Below are 16,577 nucleotides of genomic sequence, written 5' to 3' on the forward strand. Positions count from 1 at the left end.
AATCAATCTACTAATCGAATGAATCGAAGCAAACTGAATTAAAGAATCAAACTTTAATTCAAGAAATCAAATTAAGAACTTATCTGCGGGTTAATCGGGACGAATTTGTGCGGTGTGTGTGTTCTTTGTTGAGTGTGCAAAGTTGGAGAATTTGTGTGTGTGTTCTTTGTTTAAAGTTTTACAGTAGGGAGGAAGAGAGAGTCGCGATGGAGTTTGGGAAGGGAGTACTTGATTCCTTTATTATTTAATCCCTTTAATATTTTGAAATCTTGCTTTTAAAATGGAATTGGGGGAGTATACGTGTGTATGCGTGTGTGTTGGGAAAGGGAGTTCTTTTTATATATTTTTTCACCTTTATTCTTCAAATGGGTTATGTTTTAATAGATTTGGGGCTTGGGCTGTTTCTTTTCGAGTGGGCCGAGAATGATTGTTTCTGGCCTGATTTTAATTGGAAAATTCGTACTCTGTTTGATAAAAATAATCGAAGCCTTAGGATGCAAGCATCTTATTTTATCTTGATTATTTGTGTTGATTTATGTGTTATTTTAAAATTCTAAAGGTGATATCTAGCAAGGGAATCGCGATCGCAAGGGAATTAATATAATTTCGGATTAAGCGAACGAGGTGGGCTCTCTTTTTAAACAAGGACAATGCCTAACTATTTTATCGATGGGAATGAAATGCGAAACTGTTTATCATGCTGTATTTTGTTTTAACGTGCCTATCTGAAATGACTTTGCCATTTATTATTAAAATCAAATTCGGATCCTTGTAGGGCCGCAAACCCTACTTGGATTAGTGTACACCTATGGTAGACCGTGTGTCAGCGTACGGGTCCATGGGAAATAACAAACAAAATGTAAAGTTTGTGATTTTTTAGACCAATTTTAAAGTTAATGGGAAATACCAAAATTTGCTCAAAGTTAATGGTTTTAGAGACCAATATCCCTTTATTTTTTCACATACAAAGATATTTGTTCATATTATGTCAAAACACATATTATAGATGTCAATAAGAAGATATTTGTAAGTCGACAAAATGTAGTTGACATATCACTACGAAGATATTTGTATGTCCAAAAAATTTAGTTGATGTACAAATATATGTTCGTGTTGACATCTATAACATGCATGTTGACATAGTTATTAGTTAGTATCAATCAACAAATAGTTATCAACTGATTATATCCCCTAAATCTTGCAATTAGAAATATTTTGGAAAGGTAAAAAGGAGTATGATAGTAGATTGAGTTTTGAGAAAAAAGCATTGAGTTTTGAGAAAAAAGCATGGCATTGAACCAACTTGGCTTGCAAATGCCTCCATTGTTTTGAGTATTTAAATAGTACTCCACCCGTCCCGGATAATTCGTCCCAATTTTCCATTTCGGTCTATCCCACATAATTTGTCCCATTTCTCTTTTTTCATATTTGGTAGTGGACTCATATTCCACTAACTCATTCCTACTCACATTTTATTATAAAACTAATATATAAAAGTATGACCCACATACACTAACTTTTTCAACTCACTTTTCATTACAATTTTTAAAACCGGTGCCCGGTCAAAGTGGGACGAATTATCTGGGACGGAGGGAGTACTAATAATTAGCCATGAGGAAGAAAAATTAAGGTTGATACAAATAAAATGTTAGCATTTTTGAATTGAACCAACTTGTATTGTTTTGCAACTAAATTGAAAACGCAACTAACATAGTTCATTTTGAATATAAAGATAAAGGCGGTTCATGTTGGGCATTCTCAGCCGTGGGTGCAGTTGAAGCACTTCATCAGATCAAGACGGGATCTCTTGTGACCCTGTCCGGACAAGTACTTGGTGACTGGAACAAACACGAAAAACATGAGGGCGAGGGAGGATTCGTGGACTATGCTTTTGAGTACATTGTAAAGAATGGAATACACACCGAGAGAATACTATCCGTATCGAAGCTGTGTGCAAAAAAATGTGATGGAGAATTCAAGAATGATGAAGTAAATTTTGTTTTAACAATAATCTTTTTGTCCCCTTTCTTTTTTATTATAAGTACACATTTTTTATACCATCATGAAGCTAAAAGGACGTGTTGTAAGAATTGATCGTTGTGCTTATGTTCCCTCCAAAAACGAGAAGAAGCTACAACAGGCTGTTGTTAGTGTACATATTTGTACAGGCTGTTGAACTTTATTGGTTTAGAATTGATCTTCTAGTTTTTGTTGGATTAAGGAAATACCGCGGTGCGGTTAGATCTTTTCTGAAGCGTATTGCTGTTGTAACCACATAACCAAATACTTCTTTTCTTCTGTTTTAATGTTTAAGTCGAGATAGCGAAAACGAACAACGTGAACACATCTGCATTGACCAATTCCGAGATTCGTGATATTATTCTTGGAGCTGATATCGAAAAAGAACAACGTGAACACATCTGCATTGACCAATTCCGAGATTCGTGATATTATTCTTGGAGCTGATATTATGTACACGGATTGTCGACTGCAACAGATGTTTGATATTGTCCACTTTGGGTCAAGCCCGCACGGATTTGTTTTTGGGTCACTCCCAAAAGGCCTGATTGGCATTGGACATGAATTATATACATCTTCCAACTTCCCTCAGACTCCCGACATGGGATGAGTTTGAACATAACACCAGATCTGCGCACACAACTTGCAGGTTACCTTTATGGTGTAAGTCCATCGGACAATCCCCAAGTCAAGGAAATCCGGTGTATTTCCATGATGCCACAGTGGGGTACCCACCAGCAAGTTCATCTACCATCAGCTCTACCAGAACATGATTTCTTGAATGACTTCGAGCCGTTAGGGTGGATGCACACTCAGCCGAACGAGCTTCCTCAGCTGTCACCACATGCTTATACTCGCTTCATCTTCACCACAATGAGGCCACCATCTACCTCAAGACAACCACCATACTGGTCATTTTATTAATTTATTCCCATTTTACCATTTTGAGGAAAAATCATCTCCACTTGGCGTTGAAGAAGTTGCATAATCCCTTTTCACGCATTTCATTCATGAATGATCTTGCTTTGTCAACCTCATTTTGCTTTAGCAGAATCTTGATGATGACATGGTAGGTCACACATTAGGTCCACAACCACGGTTCTCCATCTCTACAAGCAAGCGTTTTCCGATGAACTTTATTGACAAAATTAAACCATTTATTAAACTTTATTACTAGTTTACCTAGTTGGTCATTTTTTTTAAAAAAATTCCATAAAATGATGATCAAAAAATGAAGATCACAAGTCAAAATTTTCTTTTATTCAAATTTCAAATAAGTGTGATTTTGATATAATTCAGCGAGAATTCGCCGAGATAGGAGGGTCCGTTCACGGAGAAACTCCGTCGAGCAACCAAATAACAAAGCCGGAAAAATAAATAGCAGAAAAGTAAAAGATGATAAAAGATTAATATTTCTTTCATGAATGATTCAAAAGATAACAAAAGCATCCTATTTATAATACTCCATCCGTCCGCCATCAGGAGTCTCATTCCTTAGCGGCACGGGTTTTATAAAATGTTAAGAAAAATGGGTGGAAAAGGTTAGTGGAATAGGAGTCTCACATGTATATATTAGTTTTAAATGAAATGTGAATGGAATGGGTTAGGTGAAGGTGGGACCCTATTACCATTTATGGTAAAAGTGAATCGAGACTGTTATTCGCGGACGTACTAAAATGGAAAAACATGACTCCTATTCGCGGACGGAGGGAGTACTACCTAATACCCTAACTTAGTGATCAAGAAATAGGAAAGATATGCTAAATCAATAATATATGAAATAATAGAGATATGAGATATAATACTACCTAATACCCTAACTTAGTGATCAAGTGCAGCGGATGAGAATTGATCATGGGTCTTTAAGAAGACGTTGAGGAAATTTGATACGAGTATATCTACAGAATATTCCCATATCTCCATTATTTATATATTATTGATTTAGCATATCTTACCTAATTATATATCACCATTCTATATAAGACAATTACAATTAACAAAACGGAAGAAAAATAATTAGTCGAATTTTAGTATTTCATATCATGACGTGGAGAATATAGAGATGTGTCAATTATTCAAGATCCAAAACAAAGCAACAATTATAGCGAAAACTATGATAGTGTTACCGTGAATATAGTAAATGGAAGGAAGAGAAGTTTAGAGAAAATATTGATAAAATTATTCTAATGATATTATTAACATTGTTCATGGGTATCTTTTTTGGGCTTGTCTAAGCACATATAGTACTTTCTATGGTAAAACCAAGGATTTGTAGATATAATGCCAATTACATCACTTGTGTTCTACAGAAAGCTACTTTACGAGTGTCGATCCCGGCGCAGCTGTGGCACCCTGCGCTCCATCTCAACGATACCCGACGACGTTGGGCCCCTCCCAGCTTCTGTGGATTGGCGGAAGAAAGGCGTATGTGAAGGTCTGACCGGTGGATGCTGAGCATACTCAGCCGTCGGTGCAGTTGAAGGCCTTCTTCACATTAAAACGGGATCTCTTGTGAGCCTTTCCGTACAACAACTTATTGACTACCAGAAACTCAGAATACCAGCGACTAATGGTCGGGGAGGACGTGCACAAATGGCTCTAGAGTACATTGCAAAGAAAGGAATTTACACTGAAGAGGATTATCCATATCGACTTTGTAATGAAGAATTCAACAACAAAGATAAAGTAGATTCTTTTTTCTCTTTTTTTGTCCATATTTTTTTTTACTATAATACATTTTTTGGTCTCTTTTTGAAGCTAAAAGAATGTCGTGTTGTAACGATTGATGGCTATATGCATGTACCATCCAACAACGAGAAGAAGCTACAACAGGCTATTGCGAAACAACCTATTTGAGCATGTGTATGTACAGACGATGATTTTGAAGAGTACACTAGGGTTAGTGATCAAAACCTCTTTTTATATATAATACTTTCTTGTTCTATCATTTTTACTAATATGTAAAAACGGTATATTCTCTAGCTTGTACTCATCCAATGTGAATCATGCTGTCTTGATTGTAGGTTATGGTACATCTGAAAATGGGACAGACTATTGGATATTAAAGAATTTGTGGGGAACGGACCAGGGACTAAATGGCTATATGCATATGTTACGAAATTCAGTGAAGCGCGAAGGCGTATGTAGGATCACCATGATGGCATGTTACCCTATTATAGGGAGCCCAACTCCATTCTGGTCTAATGTGATCCCTCCACGCATGCAGCATCGATGGGGTAATTTTTTATGTCAAACCAAGGATCGGTTGATATAATGGGTCTTATCTTAGTCGGTCCTAGGCCTAAACCGAGCCACGGTTTAGAAAAAAAAGCCCATTTGGAGCCCACAGCAACGAATAAGTACAATTCAGACTTGCTTTGTTTCACTGGTGGGCAGGGCTTGGGCTGGCACATATCAAGTTAGTCCGACCCAATTCACAACTGTATAAAGAAGTTGCGATATATCAAACTCTATAGCTTATTTCATAATTTAGCCTAGTCATTCATCATTCATGTCCCTTGTCTCCATTTTTATGTTTATTCACAAGTAATACAATAATAATTTTCATGTCAAATTTTGCATAACCCATCTATCCAAGCAGAATCACAACCTTATTAGGCCTACAAAGTTTTAAATCCACAACCTTTTGGAATAATTTAACGGCTTCCGCCGCCTTACCCTCTAAAAACAATCCTGTAATGAGAGAGCTGACTGAGACCTAGCCCTATTTTTCTCATAGCCCGAACGGGTTTGACAGCGCGAGAATCATGTAAAAGAACAAAATGAATATAAATTCTGAGAGTTAGCAAATACAGAAATGCAGATAGAAAACCTCAACAACTAACCATTTAGCTCATCTAAATATAACAAGTTTTGAAAACAAATAAACTTTCATGATATTCGCATGTTCAAGGCCAAAATCTAAACAATTCATGAATAAATACATCTAAGTTCAATAGGAGATACTCCCCTGTCCGCAACCAATCGAGCCATTTTGCCATTTTGAATAAAAACCATCTCCACTTGGCGTTGAAGATGTTGCATAATAAGCTGAGAATCCCTTTTCACGCATTTCTTTCATGAATGATCTTGCTTCGTCAACCTCATTTTGCTGTAGCAGAATCTTAATGATGACAAGGTATGTCACACGATCAGGTCCACAACCACGGTTCTCCATCTCTACAAGCAAGCGTTTTACCTCCTCCAAACACCCTTCTCGACAAAATGAACCAACGATCATATTATATATGGAAACGTTAGGTTGCAAACCTTTCGAAGGAAGTTGATTGAAAAGATCTCTTGCATCATCATGTTTTCCACTTTTGCATAACCCATTAATGAGAGCACCGTACATGACTATGTCAGGGGTAAATCCTTCATCTTCAATCATGCGCAGCAATGAAAGAGCCTCGTCAATCTCCCCTTTCCTACACATCCCATCCAACAATGTAGTAAAAGTATGCATGTTAGGACGCACTTGTTGAGCTTTCATATCCTCGAAAAGTTTCAGGCCCTCAACAATTCTATCTTTACTAAATAATCCATGTATCATTGTAGTGTAAGTATGTGTATTATGCACCAAACCTTTACCCGGAATATCAAGAAAAAGAAGCCAAGCTTCATCCACACTTCCCTTCTTGCAATATCCATTCAATAAGCTGCTATAACTAACAATATTAGGCTTTAGGCCCATCTCTACCATGGAATCGAGCAATTGTTTTGCTGTATCAATTTCACCTTTCAAACAAAATCCCTCAATCAGTGTACTATAAGTGAAGACATTGGGAAAAATATTCTGCTGCGTCATAGTTTCCAACACATTCGCAGCCTCATCCATCTTTCCTTCCTTACAATATGCATCGATCAATATACTGAAAGTACGCACATTCAAAGATATCTTGGAATTGGCCATTTCATTCAATAAGTCTCCAACATCAGTATGCCTACCATTGTCAAACAGTCCCTTAATCATGGTATTATATGTGACAACATCGGGTAACATACCCTTGTTGGTCATCTTAAGCAGAAGTTCCAAAGCTTCATCTATTTGTCCACCCTTGCAGAACCCATTAATTAATGTGTTATAAGCGTTAATGTTGGGTCTCCACCCACAACTTTCTAATCTACGAACCCAATCATAAGCTTCAACGACCTTTCCAGTTTTGCATAACCCATCTATCAAGTGCAGAATCATAACACCATTAGGCTCGCAAACTTTTAAATCTAGAACCTTTTGGAACAATTTCACAGCTTCCGCCTCCTTGCCCTCTAAAAACAACCTTCTAATGAGAGGGTTGATTGTCGCAGCATCTGGTTCGTATCCACTCTTAAAAAACAAGGCCACGATAGCAAAACCAGAGTTTATGTCTTTCAAGTGACAGCAACAGTTAACCGCAATATTCATAGTGTAACGATTAACAGGGAAACCCTTCTGAAGCATTTCATCGAACACATTGAGGGCAAAGGAATACTGCTCAATCTTTACACAGACACTCATAAATTTGTTGTACACTAGAATAGAAGGCTCAGGCCGCATACTCTTCATCTCTCCAAACAATTTAATAGCATCATCTAATTCTTTAACACTACTGAAATCTATTGTGCGCCGCTTAGGTTGGAAAGCCTTGGTTGAGAAGAGAGAGAATGGAGGAGAGAGAATACCCGATTTATGAGACCGTCGATTGATAAATCCTCTTCCATGAACGAGCTCGATTGCAGAAACAGCAGCCCTTCTGCTCATCTTCCTTACTCGGCGGGTGAAGATAGAGATCCTGAAGGAATCAATCAATTGGCGAAGAATAATTCTATTTTGGAAGGAAAACAGAGGAAACAATTATCCGTAGCACTCCGTTTATATATATCCCAACTAAATTGAGTCGTATACCGTATTCATTTCGTAAAATTCCAAATATGTTAAGGCATTAAAAAAAAAATTACTATAAATTTTATTTTATTATTTCTCCTACTTTTTATCACCTTTCATATTTTAATTTAACTTTATTAACCAATTTAATTAGAGTAGTTTCTTAATCTTTGTGTCCTAAATATTGCTTCACCTTAAAAGGTCATGGGGAGTACTGCTAATATACACTCATTATTAAAATAAAATAATTCCAAAAATTATTACTCTTTTAATCCACTACTGATAAAATAATTAATATAACACTAATATTATTAATAATACTCATGTTAATATTATTATTTTATTTCGTAACTTTATTCTAAATATGTAAATAATTATTGACATTATAAATTCAAAAAACTATTTAAATATTGATTAATTTATTCAAAGTATGCATTTTCTTTCCTAATTTATAAAATAATAATTTCAGTATGAATTTAATTACATGGATGCTCAGATAATATGCGTAGTGTGTAATATTTCAATAAATTGGAGTTGTTTCTTTTATACCATTTTTTAATTTTTTAATCCTAATTAACAAATATTAAAATGAAATGATCAAATAAAAGATGACTAAATATTTTAATACTATAGTTACTTTGAGGCTCATCCTAGATATAACTTGGCACCCAAATTATATCCTCTTTATAAAAATTGCCCTGATCTATTACGTGAAACAAAATTAAAAATATTAAATATATTGCAACGAAAAGGGTTTCTAAACTTAGAGGCTCAACTAGTAAGACCTCTCCGCTTCCATTCGTTCGATAACTCGCCGCGCCTCCTCTTCCGTCGCAGGTACAACGTTCCGAATCTTGTGGCCGTTTCTCAGCGCGTCCGAGTTCACGGTGAAGGTGAAATAGAACTTGTTGGATACCTTGAGAGAGATGGAAGGTTAGTAAAACAACTCAATTGGTAACTTAGTTGATAAAACACTTCTCGTTCTAATCAATAAATCAGGGTGGTCGAGTCACCCAACGTGTATAAGTGTGGCCGTGTGGGAGTGAATTGTAACTCAAAACAGAGATACCATAGAAATTTCCTGACCTCACTCGATCGAAGCTCGGGCCGCATAACATGCGCCACAACTTCCACGTTAATCAGAGGTTTACTCGGATTCTCGAGTTCTGTATACAGCACACAGGAATTGAAACGGAGGAAGTTCCCAACATCAACCTGCGTTTATCAAAGTAACAGCGTTAGGTTCGTCTTTCTGGGCTTTCTTCGTACCTCAGAAATGATAAACAGTGTGTTTGCACCATGCACGATGGTTTCAGAAAGGCAACGTGTCATCGACTTACTGGTTTAAAAAAATCTACATGATCGACTTCCTGAAAGCAAGGCGCACTTCCTGCAAAGGCATAAGCAGTCGCAAAGGCAAGCTCCAGAGCTCGCCTCATCAAAAACCCCCCAAATATTCGCCCGTGAATGTTCCTTTGCTGCGGCTGGCACATCAGTGAGTTCTGAAGGCAGGTATCCTTGATGAGAATACTATCTTGGGCGGCCAAAGCCGGCATATCACAAAAAATCCGACCCTCGGATAGCATTTCATTAAGCTTGTCCATATCCCTGTCATTGATTTCTTTCTTCTGTTCGCCTTTCCTCTTCTTCCTCAATTTGTTCCTCTCTTCTGCTTCTTTCCAAACTTCTTTCTCCTTCTCTGATTCCGGAGTGATCTGGTTAATCACCGCCGATTTTCCGGTCTCGGAGTCACGAGCCACAAATGTGAAGTTAGCCGTAAGGGCAACCGCATCCAAGGGATCCGATGTTTCTGCAGAAGTACGAAAAATGTGAAAGACAGCGCAAAATGATACGGAGAAAATTTCAGTTCCTACAAATTGTCAGTTAGTTCGATTTTTCGGGAATGGAACAGAATGCTCACTTACAAGGTGGAAAAAACAATAACATGGTTATGGTATCAAATGTACCTTCAGAAGACTGAATCACTTCTAATTGGATCTCCATGGACGAACGGCCGACCCAAGTAACAGCCCCAGCTATCGTTAGATCAGTGTCTACCTTAATAGGTTTTCTCAGGACCATCTTGTCGACGGATGCTGTGACTAATATCAGGGGCCTAGTGGAGCTATCTTCGCCGGAGCAGTGCTGGAGCATCCAGGAAATCAGAAAGGATTCTAACGAAAATAAGAGAAGCGGGTAATTACAAAAGCAATGCCATGCTTCGAAATAAACAAAGGATCTCCTACAAGGAGAGAATAGATACACCCTGTATCCTCAAATAAATGCCCCTACCCGTAGAAACACAGATGTCAATGAGTGGGTAGTTGTATGCTTTGGTACCCCTGATTATAGTACGAAGAACTGAATGTAGAGAAATTGGTAATGATTATAAGAGTAAAGTGGGAATGTTATTACCACGATGTTCAGAAATAGGACACAAATTCGAAGATCAACTTCATTTATTCAGGGACAGAGGGAGTATAATCTAAATGAGATAAATCATATACACAACTAGGAAGCTGCTATAATATTTCTAGACGAGCAAGAGAAGAGCGACTCAAGAAGAAGACATATTGGGTGGTAATAGCCGACTTGCTGATTTGAGCAACATGGGCGTTTCCTTAAACTCCATGGCACGAATGCCATGGTCAATCCTACGATCTCGTATCCTTTTTACCTCCAAGAAATTTGTAATGATTATAAAGGTCAAATTTTGAAGTTTTGCATCAGTTTACCATGAAAATCTGAAACATGACACTTAGAGATAAATTTCATTTCCAAACAGGACACTTATTTAGGGACAAGGGAGTATAATCTAAACAAAATATAGGTAACAAGCAAAGCTCCGATTTTCCAAACGAGCAAGAAAATAGGGACTCAAGAAGCAGACGTATTGCTGAATAGGACGACACGATTCTAATTTGAGCAGTAGTGCCATTTTCCAATCCTACGACCTCACATCTTTCTAACTCCAAGAAATTTATAACGACTACAAGGGTAAAATAAGAAGTTATGCATCCTTTTTCTACACGAACATCATGGTTTGGCAGTAATCAACAATGAACACTCAACACGCGTTAATAGTAGGCCGTGTTTGATCACAGTTTCACCAAATTTAGCACTTTGTTTCGACAAATTCTCAACACCAGCGAAGCAAAGACAGAGCAGCCACTATCAGTTATTCAATTTCCAACTCTTACTTACCTAGACCACAAAATCTCAACCAAAATTTCACATCAATAGCACTGCTCAAACCACAATAGAATCGACAACAAACACGAAACCAAAATGTGCTTTAAAAATCACAATTCGAATTCTACAAACGCCTTTCAATCGATATACTAAGCTTTCAAAAGCTAAAATTGAAGCTGAGGCCATAAATCAAACAAGCAATACAGATGAAATCACAAATTTACAACACACAACACAGAGAAATTAAGTGCGAGAGTCGGAATTGGAAACTACCTTGAAAGATATAGTTCCAGCCAAAGCATCGAGATCTTCCAGCAATTTCCCCATTCTGATGTTATTCCATGGATTCCTATACTGCTCTCTCAGTATATAATCACTCGAAAACTTGTACAAAATACTCGTTCGACTCGCCGAGGGTTTCTTCGCGATCAATTCACTCTGAGCTGAGCCATTTTCCGACGAAATCTTCTCGTAGAATTTCGACCTTGCCTCCCACAATGCGTTTGTGACGGGCGAATGGTACATCCCCGGCCACAGACTGAGCGGTTTCCTAATCGAAGAGCCGGCGTCGATCGCCTCCGACGGCGGAGCGACGGAGGCTGCATCGGGAGCGGCAGGGTTCGATTCGGCTGATGAAATCGATCTTCGTTGAGTGGATTTGTCGAATTTCGGAACGGAATCGAGAAATTTGGGGACGGAGGGTCCATTTTGTAGGGTTTTGCTGCGGTTTTGTGGAATTAGGGGTGAATTGGGGGGGAATTTGGTGGGGAGATTGAAAAGGTGGGGAGGAGGTGAAGGAATTTTGGCATGATTTGCTGGTTTCAATTTGCGCAGGATGTGAGAGATTGGAGTTTTCATGGGTGCATTCAGCTGGAGATGATGAGAGAGAATCGTGGCTTTTATCAATGGATTGTGATTGGGTGATTTGTGGGATCAAGGCGCCATTGAAGGACGACTGAGCTCAGTTAAATTTTTCTTTTTTCATTTAATAAAATTTCAATTTCTAAAATTTTGATGAAAATCATTTACCATAAAAAATTAAAAATGCATATAGTTTTGAAAATTATATAATTGAAGTACCAATTTATCACTTGAATCAAGTGCAAATAATATCAAGGGCATCGTTAACCGGACTAGCCGCTAGCGGCCCGAGCAGAGGGTGTCATCGGGTGGGACATGGGGCTGGCGGTGCGGGTCAATGCGCACAGGGCAGAGCCATAAATTAAACTCAGAATGGGCAAAAATATACACAGGCAAATAATTTGAAGAATTGAAAAGGGCCATTTAAGAAGAAAGTCAAATAAATATTTAAATTAAAAAAAAATCAGTATAAATACTTTTTGAGGAGCAAATGCCTTATAATAGGCGGTAAAGATCACCTACTCCACTAATCATAATTCATTCATATTCCACACTCACAACAAAATAAAATAGATCCATCAAAATTTATTAAAATTGTTCATATTTATAAGAATATTTTATCTTGTTGTGAATGTGGAGTAGAAATGGAATATGATTAGTGGACTAGGTGATCCTTAGAGCATCCACAATAGGGTGGACACTTTGGCTGGACACTTTTATGTTTTTTGTCTATAGCCAATTTTTATTTGTACACGGACAAAAAAAAAAATTTTCGCAGCAATAGTGGACACTTTTTTTAGCCACATTTCACTTTATTTTATTTGTATATTTTAATTCAAATGCAATTAAAATTATCGGACAATCTATCAAGAATTTACTTTCAATTCAAATTTTCTATCCAAATTTAAAAATCTAGAATTTACTTTGAATTCATTTATTCTCTCATTCCTTGTGTAATTCTTTTTAATTTTTATATTTTTAATAAAGTAATTTAGTGAGTTATATTGTTATGTATTTCTATATTATAGATTAATTAGTAATTTAAAAAAGAGGTATGTGTTATAGCAATTGTGGTATCAATGAACTAAAGATGATTAATAATTTGATCGAAGCTAAAAGTACGACAAAAGACACACATTATGGATGCCTAAATATGGAAATTGCTTTTGATCGAATCACGGTTTCCTACAAAATTTTATCAGCCAATAAAAACTATGAACTCTAACACATTTCTCTATTTTATCATAAAGTTTAATTTGAATGAAATTGCATCTAATATGATCTCCGAAATATTTTATTAGCGACATGCACCTTTGCTTTGACCAATTCTAAACACAGATTTTCTGTCACTTACAGTCTTCTATCTATCTTTAACACACACTCACCAAATATAGGTTTGACGAGAACCGCCGGGATTGTCCGATTAAGGAATGCAGGATAAAGAAGGATACGGAGTGGAAGATCGAGAAGTGTTGTACAAAGAGGTGTGATTTCTGCGGAAATTGCCTGGAGCAACAGTAACAGTTCAAGGGGTGCATGTCGTTCAAGCCGTGCCCCCGAAAGTTCGGGATCGGCGAAAAGGACTTAGCCAAGGTCCTGAAGAGGCTCAAGGCCGATGACAAGGCCAACTGCTACGCGATGGAGGGCAAATATGGATGCCGGCGTGAATGGATCTCTTTCCTGAGAGAATTCCTGGAGGAGGAGGGGGATCGGAAGAAGAGCGAAAGATACTCAGCTATTGAGAGATATGAAGAAAACAAGAACGAGGAGTAGGGCTGATTTTAGGAGGAGAAATAGGCTAGCGATCGGAGGTGCTGTCCAACAAAGTGGTCGGGTGCTTCTTCTCGCATAGGGGTTGGAATTCCACGACAGAGGCGCTGAGCTTGGGGGTCCCGATGGTGTTCATGCTGCAGTGGACAGATCAGACGATGGATGCCAAGTTCATGCAGGATGTATGGGCGTTCGGGTTACGGTTGGCGGGGATGGTGTCGTGCGGAGAGAGGAGATCGAGGGGTGTGTGAGGGAGGTGATGGAGGGAGAGAGAGGGAAGGAGATGAAGAGGAATGCTCGTAAATGGAGTGATTTGGCTAAGGAGGCGATGAGTGAGGGTGGCACTTCGGATGTAAATATTGATGCATTTATGTCTAATTTGATCAATTGATCAATTCTTCATTGTTACTCTCTTGAATGGTTTTATTGATTTCGAAGAGAAGTTTCAGTTCCTCCCATTTGAAAACTGGTCGGAGGGGTTGTCGCGGTGCTGTATTTGCCCTCGGAGGTTGTGAAAGTGATGGACTTACTATAACTGAAAGTTTCCACTTTGTGTTGTTCATGTGTATCATCAGCTCTTTTGTTGGAATTGAAATTGGATAAATGATCGTTTAAATTGCCCAACGTGTGTGTTTTTGATAAATTTTTATGGATAATGTATTTTTGCTAAAATATATGAAAGTTTATAAATAATGTATTTTTGTTTTCGTATAAATTTCTGTTGCAATCAGTTGGTCTGTGTTTATTGATCTATTTGTATTGTCATGATCAGATGAAAACTAAGTGAAATGTGTATTTTGTTGGTGATGAAGCAGCTTCAAATGAAGGCCATGACCTTTTCATGGTAACAATATCCTCTTTTTGATGATATATTGTCTACTCTTTTTAATAGATAAGTTATAAGCCAGCTTCACTACAGCAGAGATGAATTATCTCTAAAACTTTTTAAATCCGTTTGCCACAAAATGTCTTTGACTCTGTTATGTAGAATCTGCACTGCTTTGGACATGATTTTCCAAGGAATGTATTTGGTTTCGCTATTGATTCATCGGATAACTCGTCTTTCTCCTATTGAATATGTATAGTCTCCAATTTTTGTGCAAACTGGATATATATTTGGTTAAAGACATGATCAAAATGAACGCTGATCCAGAACACCGAGCAGAGTTTTCTAGTTATACGTTTTTTTTTTGCACTTGTTTGATTTTGTTTAACCTTTTTTACTTCTCATGTGCCTAAAAATAGTTTTCACCAATCAAATTTGTTAAGTGCTGCTATGACTGTACTAGTGTGCTCTTTTTGATATGCTTAAGAACTTGTGTGTTTTTGTTTTGTGGTTTTGCTCTTTATGAAAGTTGATGATATATGGCTGTTTGATTTAGATTGCCTTTGAGTTGAGTGGTGATTTGGAGAAGAAGATGGTTGCCTTGCCTTGCAAACATGGCATTTGTTAGGTATGTTAAATGAAATGGACATACAGATTCTCCAATGAATGATTATTAGTATAGGAGATCATTGAAAAGGGTTATGCATGCATTAACTAAACCATACATATATTTTGATGGATTACTCATTTTTAAGCTTGTTTTGAAGGTTGCTCGAACGGCCAGGGCTCTGGTATGAGAGTCAACTCAAAGAAGGAAGAAGTTGGATGTTGCAGTTTGCAGATTCAGTCATTGTGTTGATTTGACCAAATTTGTGCCGGAGCATAGTTTCTACTTTCTACTTAGACAGTTTCGTTTGTGTCTCATTCACTATAAACATTTGATATTGTTGATCTCAACAAATTTCATGAGGACCTTTCCACTCTAATAAATGTGAAAATTTTCAATTTGAATGTGGTTTTGTAGAGTGATTGTTGGCTGTTTGTTAAAGTTTGAGATTTAGTGTTACTGTTGTGAATTATTGATCTAAAGGTGCTGCCGAGATGGTTGAACGAAGGAAGTGCCGTCATTGAAGTTAATGATGAACCGAATTCCCAGTTCAGCTCGAATCTCGAAGCTTAGGCTTGATATAGAGGACTATGTCTCGTCTCGTCTCCCTGTTGGAACGTCGAAAACATGGGACGGTTTCTTGCATGATAATTGGAGGTATCTCGATTCTTTGTTTTGCTTTAGTCTTATATTTGTTACTTTGTTGGCCATTGTTTGGCTTACTCTGCTTCAGTGGCCATTGCTAGTGGGTTATATTTAGTCAGTTGTTTTGATGTTTGGCTGCCTTGCAAAGATGGTATTTGTTGGTGTATGGTATATAAATTGGACATACAATTTTTATATTATATCCTTTAAAAATGAAAGATTTTTAGTATAGCAGATCACTGAATTTGGGTTGGGGGTTCAAACCATCCCACGTTGGAGAATTAGTAAAGGTGCAAGCAATATTTAACTGCAACCCCTACTCCATTACTATGAGTCTTTTTCGGGAGCATCCCAAGAGCAAAACCTAGCATTTATTTTGATGGATTTAACAATTTTGAGCTTGTTTTGAAGGTCGCTCGAACGGGCAAGGCGGGCTCTAGTACAAGAGTCAACTAGAAGTGCCTCCGTAGATACTCGTTACAAGTACTTGGAATCAGCTGAGAGATTGCAAGGGTGGAACAAGTATAAAAACGAAAAACCATGATCGTATTCTTGCTTTTGTCGTTTCGCTCTTTATGAAAGTTGATGATATATGGTTGTCTGAATCAGATTGCTTTGAGAAGGAAAAAGATGGGTAAACTTTCAGTTGACTGGTGATTTCGAGAAGAAGATCAAGGGATGTATCATGTGTGTAGAGCGCTTGTGATGGACTTGCTATTTGTAGAAGTTTCCACTGTGTTGCTCATATTTGTGAATCTTAGTATAGAGAAATTTCTTTATACTATCTTTGTCGT

At 37.5% G+C, this 16,577-nt stretch overlaps 2 protein-coding genes across 4 annotated transcripts; both read right to left on the minus strand.

Moving 5' to 3' along the window:
* Positions 1–5,789: 5,789 nt before the first annotated feature.
* Positions 5,790–7,825, minus strand: LOC125202364 (pentatricopeptide repeat-containing protein At1g62670, mitochondrial-like). Of its 2 annotated transcripts, XM_048100747.1 has the most exons (2): positions 6,372–7,825; positions 6,039–6,231 (listed from the first exon to the last, which is right to left on the minus strand). In XM_048100747.1, the coding sequence occupies exons 1-2, from the start codon at positions 7,757–7,759 to the stop codon at positions 6,171–6,173; spliced, it is 1,449 nt and encodes a 482-aa protein (XP_047956704.1). In that variant the 5' UTR covers positions 7,760–7,825; the 3' UTR covers positions 6,039–6,170. The 2 variants fall into 2 exon arrangements, with proteins under 2 accessions (XP_047956703.1, XP_047956704.1); XM_048100746.1 differs by having other exon boundaries at positions 5,790–7,825.
* A 651-nt stretch (positions 7,826–8,476) lies between these two features.
* Positions 8,477–12,007, minus strand: LOC125206110 (acyl-coenzyme A thioesterase 4, mitochondrial-like). Of its 2 annotated transcripts, none has more exons than XM_048105411.1 (5): positions 11,348–12,007; positions 9,850–10,027; positions 9,223–9,692; positions 8,969–9,097; positions 8,477–8,798 (listed from the first exon to the last, which is right to left on the minus strand). In XM_048105411.1, the coding sequence occupies exons 1-5, from the start codon at positions 11,930–11,932 to the stop codon at positions 8,658–8,660; spliced, it is 1,503 nt and encodes a 500-aa protein (XP_047961368.1). In that variant the 5' UTR covers positions 11,933–12,007; the 3' UTR covers positions 8,477–8,657. The 2 variants fall into 2 exon arrangements, with proteins under 2 accessions (XP_047961368.1, XP_047961370.1); XM_048105413.1 differs by having other exon boundaries at positions 9,850–10,056; positions 11,348–11,475.
* Between the last annotated feature and the right edge of the window lie 4,570 nt (positions 12,008–16,577).

This window comes from Salvia hispanica, chromosome 1, assembly GCF_023119035.1.
Source record: "Salvia hispanica cultivar TCC Black 2014 chromosome 1, UniMelb_Shisp_WGS_1.0, whole genome shotgun sequence".
Classification (NCBI taxonomy): Eukaryota; Viridiplantae; Streptophyta; class Magnoliopsida; order Lamiales; family Lamiaceae; genus Salvia; species Salvia hispanica.

Bases quoted from the DNA above. Each gene is read 5' to 3' on its own strand.
- LOC125202364 (XM_048100746.1), bottom strand. From the start codon at position 7,759: ATGAGCAGAAGGGCTGCTGTTTCTGCAATCGAGCTCGTTCATGGAAGA.
- LOC125206110 (XM_048105411.1), bottom strand. From the start codon at position 11,932: ATGAAAACTCCAATCTCTCACATCCTGCGCAAATTGAAACCAGCAAAT. The intron at 9,693-9,849 runs GTACATTTGATA...GTACTTCTGCAG, and splicing joins AGTGATTCAGTCTTCTGAAG to AAACATCGGATCCCTTGGAT. The intron at 8,799-8,968 runs GTCAGGAAATTT...ATCTCTCTCAAG, and splicing joins CCGAGCTTCGATCGAGTGAG to GTATCCAACAAGTTCTATTT.